This window comes from Limulus polyphemus, unplaced genomic scaffold (genome assembly GCF_000517525.1).
Source record: "Limulus polyphemus unplaced genomic scaffold, Limulus_polyphemus-2.1.2 Scaffold1772, whole genome shotgun sequence".
Classification (NCBI taxonomy): Eukaryota; Metazoa; Arthropoda; class Merostomata; order Xiphosura; family Limulidae; genus Limulus; species Limulus polyphemus.
Genome location: NW_013667382.1, coordinates 71,034 through 76,420, shown reverse-complemented (window position 1 = coordinate 76,420; position 5,387 = coordinate 71,034). Strand labels below are relative to the sequence as shown.

The window sequence follows — 5,387 nt, the reverse complement described above, 5'->3', positions numbered from 1 at the left end:
AGTTGCTTGGATAAATTATATATTTAGTTGTGTAATCATAATTGTTGTTTGTTAATGGCGGTACTGAACAACATTCTGAAATCACCGTAATATATTCTTAGTGACGAAGCGATTCTTCAATACTTCAAAACAAATAAGTGTTAACATGAAACAGTATTATGGAAAGACACACTGATAAATACTAGGAGAATGAGGGCGAAAACCGCAAATTATGTATTTATAAATCATTCCAACCTTGGCTGCCACAGGAAGTTGTTGTTTCCTGACGTGTTAACCAACTCCTGCAAAAACTGTATATGATTTTTTAAAAACCCATTACTAAAATTGTAAATTACAAGTCAAAGTAACGCGCTTTTCCTTAATTAATATGTCTATTTCTTCGAGAATACGTTTCTGTTAAGATTTTGGGTGAAAGTGTGATTTTTGTCTGTAATGAACCTTTTCACTAATCAACAATCGCGACACATTTTTAAGAAAAACAAGAATATTTTCCTTTGAGTTAGACATTCATGAATATGCAATAGTCTACTTCGATTTTCAGGTTGAGTTTTAATAAATACAATAAGTAGCAAAGAACATTTTAGCAGTCCAAGAACTAGCGCCCTCTGTTATTGCAAATAAAACAAGATTTGTTTGATAATTTTTAAAATCATATTCTTCTAAAGCAATATCAGGGAACACTAAGTGGAAAATTGAAAAGTACATTTGAATTAAATCATTTGGAAAAAAAAGGGTGGGAGGGTATAAGCTCATAAGATATTGTTTTTAAATCCAATACAATCCAAATCCGTGACAGTAATTTTGGTTTAAAAGTTATTAAAGCCACACAAAAAAGGCATGTTAGAGCTTAAACAACATTTTGGTTCTAAATCGACACGGTATGGCTAATATCAATTGCATGGCTGAAAAATTACTGGCAGTTACGTGCTCACGAAGATACAAGTAATTTAGCCTTAGTGCTATTGGCAAAATTCAGTGACATGTTAATCCTTTGTTAAGTTACTAATAACTAGTTGTAATGTTAATACAAACATCAACAGGTACATTTGATGACGACGAACCCAGAACCCAGATTTATTACAGTTCACTAAACACTAATGTTAACAATACGACTTTGTGTGAGTCGAGTATGGCTTAGTGTTCATAACGACCGCACTGTGAATTCGAGGGTTTATGACTGTAGCAAAAACGGGCTTCACACTTTATAACCATAGGTGTGCTATAACAGTGAAGACTAAATTTTATTCTTCGTTCAGACAAGAGTAGCCCAAAAGTTAGGCAGTTGGTCCTTTAACTAGCTACTTTTCCTTTTGTTTATAATTAAAAAATTAGGTACATATCTGTGCAGATAGCTCCTATGTAGCTTTGCGTGACAATTCTGAACAAACAGCTTTATACATCTGATGCAGTTCAACTGGCTCATAAAGCAGAGAATATTTCTAATTCATAGTTAATTGAAAGCTGCCATTCCTTATACTGCTAATTAGTAAATAGAATATATGTGGAAGATAGAGACGTCTCTTACACGAACATATTTTCTGTGAACATCCACTTTATAAAGAAAATGTATAAAATAACATGAAATGATAACCATAGACACTTGAAATTGTGTTTCACTTACACATCACATAATGATGTGAGCTTAAGGATTATTTCATTTACATTCTTAACAAATGGTTGTGATTCGCTAATCTCGTAAATAAGCATTCTTTTTTATTTCATTCTTTTTAATAACATAGATATTTTTCTTTAATTTGGACATCTCTTTATAAAAATAATTGGTGTGAGAATGCCAGGATATTTTTTACAAAATAACGTTCATTCCTTGCAATATATGAGTCATTTGTTGATTGGTTGCCCTTCCATCGGTCAGTACTTCTATAATATTGGTGACTACGCCTGAACTTTAGGTATCTCTGACCTGGCCGTTTAGCTTATGAATCATCGGTAGGTTTTCGGATTTACAATGCTAAAATCTGGGATTCGATTCCACACGGTGTACAGAGCGCAGATAGCCCGTCGTGTAGCTTTGCGTTAAGCAACAAGTAACTCCTGTGTCGCTTAACGGGCCGTTCATGTTGAAACTACCAAACAACACATGAGTAATGTAAGAAACTTCACGACGTGATGTCAAGTAATTATTAGCTTTCTATATATATCTTCATGCCTTTTTAACAGTATATCTCAATCCTTTTCATTCCAGTTAATCTAATAATAACTCTGTTAATATTTGCACAGGTGCATCTTTTAGACATAACAACCGTTTGAACAATATTTTTCCTGCTTGGGTAATGATACATATTAAATCAAAAACTACAACTAAGAAATATAAAAAAAAACATGAATAAGAATGAGAGCACAAACCAATCCAGGCGGAACACATGTCTTTCTTCTCAACCTGCTGATCTAGAGAAGTCGAAGTGTGGTTGGCAGTTACACAATATTGTCAATTGCAGTAAGTGGCTGCTAACTATTAAGTGCATTAAGTAAGGAAATATCATGTTTTTCAATCTTGATAATTTCTTAGTAGAATGATAAGGTCAAGGTTATTATCTATATGAAACCTTTTCAAGTAGAGCTCACCTTCTCTTGTATATATATATATATATATATAACACCATATATGATGCTTTGTTTTTTACACATACTATTTTAAATTCCTTTAAAGACTAGAAACAGAACACGTGAAAATTAGATTCTTAGACTTGGCAGGAGGAATAACTGATACCTATTGAATTATCAGTGGTATTGTAATTAAAACTAATTATTTAAATGAGTTACGTTTTTGGCTACGTGAAAATAAGTTGGCAACAAGTCATCGATTAAAGTTGATTTTCTCTGTGACAATGGTTTAGACTATCAAGAGAAATCTATATTTGGTGAACAATGAAGTTTGGAAAAACGTGGACCACATTTGAATAGTCTTCGACAATTATAACTTAAACAATTCGGGAAATTTCTCGATTTGCTGTCTAAAAAAATTAGTTCCAGTAAAAAACTTTAAGTACTACTAACACGGATTTACCTTCCAAAAATCTCGAACTTTAATGTAGTTTTTAAGAGAAATTTTTCTTTGTCTTGCTACAGTTGAAAAACGTTGTTCCTCTATGTGTAGAAATTGTCAGAATTGAAATATCAGTTCAAGTTTCAGTGACTTTAAGTACACAGATAACATAATAAGATGTTTTAATAACTCGTGTGTCATGATTGCCATGTACGAGCTTGAAGTATTAGATTAATTTATCTATTTTTTTATTGGGGTATTAGTTTGATTTACTTTTTTGTACTTTGTTTTTAGCTTGAATTTTCCTATCCTTGTGCTTGGAGTATTAGCTTGGTCTTCTGTTTATCATAATTTAAAATGTTGCATTACCATTGAGCTTGATTTAGCTGGTTTTTTTATCACATCATTTACTCAGCTTGATATAATAAAAGGGTTTACTAAATGTGTGTTTTAAACTGTTAATAAATACGACTAATCATAGTCTTCACTTTACATAACAATCTTTGTAAAATAAAGAAGCTTCATATAGCTGAAGTTTCTAACAGGCTGTTTATGAAATCTTATTTAAATGGTGATTTAGAAGTCTCATTTCTGAGTTTGGTGTAGTTTGAGGTTGTACTGAATATTTTACGTAACTTAATGTGAGTTTGATGTAGTTAGAGGTTGTATTGAATGATTTATGCAACTTAACTATTTATATAATTTAATCGAGTTAACGGCCTTGGTGGTTGTTGTAATTAACAAAACAAATGACAATCACGCTTCCTGTTCTCCAATCACTGATTGATAACAAAGCTTACCGTGGTAAGAATGGCGGTTAGAAACAGTATCTAGTTTGATTAATGTCACCACTTCATATATATAAAAAAAAAAAACTTGTCTCATATTTCGTTATTTCTTGTCTAGGCGTTTTACTGAGGTCTTGTAATCACTGAAACCGATCTTGAAGCGTATCGTACAACAGCTATTAAATCCGAACCTACGCTGCTTTCGCGAGACGCCAAATAAAGTACTTTAATTTTTATAAAGGAAGAAAGAAAAGAGATAATAAAAAACGTTTTAGTACTTACATATGTTTTTAGTAAAACTCTTGAAATGTCGTAGTAGAAGTAGTTCAAGTGTCATTATTTTAGCTATTGATTCAGATTAAGCCGATAGTTTGTTGGATTGTAACCAGTTTAAAAAGTGGTTTTTCAGGTGTGGTGGATGTAAAGGCGAAAGAGTATATTTATCTTCAAATACTTCGGGAAATCACCTGCAGAAGGAAAGGATATTATTTCCATATAATCTTTCTTAAAACCCCCCAAACACGAAATTCCAATAATTTAAACGCACAGCATAAAACTTATTATTATTTTTCTATAGGGAAACCTCGCAAGACGTAATTTCTTTGCTGTGTTTTTATTAAAGTTGTTTTTATTATAATCACTCATTTCAAACGAAAAATTAACATGGTATTAAGATGAGTCAGGCTACATATTTCTTTTTTTTTGTGACAGACAGAAATGTATCCTGTGATTGAAGAATGCTGGCAAGATATGTCTGGCCCGTTTAGCTTTTCTCTAGCTACTAACTGCGAGAATCAGGGAACGGGCGTTTCCAATCCAACGCTTTCTACCATCGGTCAGCGAAACTATTACTCCATGGGCGCTACCTCTCCATCCTCTTTGCAATCATCCCACACTGGCATCAACGACGTTTTCTCCTCCAGCTCTGTTTTGCCAAATGGATCAATTCCTCATCCAAATGCGGGCGGTCTCCCCAACGGGTTTCCTTATTCTGTTTCATGTGTTGGTAAGTTTTCTATTACTTTTTGATGTATTGTTTAGGCAAGATTATTACATCAACAATGAGTTATTCTTGTAATGCATTGTTTAGACAACAGTATTACCAAAACATTGATACTGTCATGTTCTTCGGGTTTTAACTGTTTAAAGTTTAGAGTCTTCAGACGATCTTCATATACAATACACGTGTAAACAAGCAAAACTACTAAATATTTTAGAAGTGTATAAAAACAGCTTGTAGTGTTTGTAACATACTATATTGTGAAAATATCTCATAAATTTAAATTTGTTTGACACTATGTTATTTATAATTAAGATTCCTTTTAAAAGTAATTACAATGAAGTTTGATTATACAGATTATATGGAAAAATTATTGGTTTACTCATATACCTTATGGCATTTAATTAATGAAAGTAAAACGCCATTCAAATCACATTTATTTACTATTGCAAGAACAAAGATATTTTGCTACATGTTCGGGTCATCATCATGTTTAAACGGTGTATTACTTTCATTAATTTTATAAAAATATTAAATTTTTGTTTGAAGTTAAGCACAAAGCTACACAATGGGTTATCTGTGCTCTGTCCACCAC

At 32.2% G+C, this 5,387-nt stretch overlaps 1 protein-coding gene across 1 annotated transcript in view; it reads left to right on the top strand.

Annotated features, from left to right (window-relative positions):
* Positions 1–4,539: 4,539 nt before the first annotated feature.
* LOC111087132 (nuclear factor erythroid 2-related factor 1-like) overlaps positions 4,540–5,387 on the top strand; it is a 13,839-nt gene continuing 12,991 nt past the window's right edge. The window contains exon 1 of the mRNA XM_022392695.1: positions 4,540–4,798. Within this exon, the coding sequence (XP_022248403.1) occupies positions 4,543–4,798 (256 nt within the window). The 5' untranslated portion in view covers positions 4,540–4,542. The remainder of the gene's footprint in view (positions 4,799–5,387) is intronic.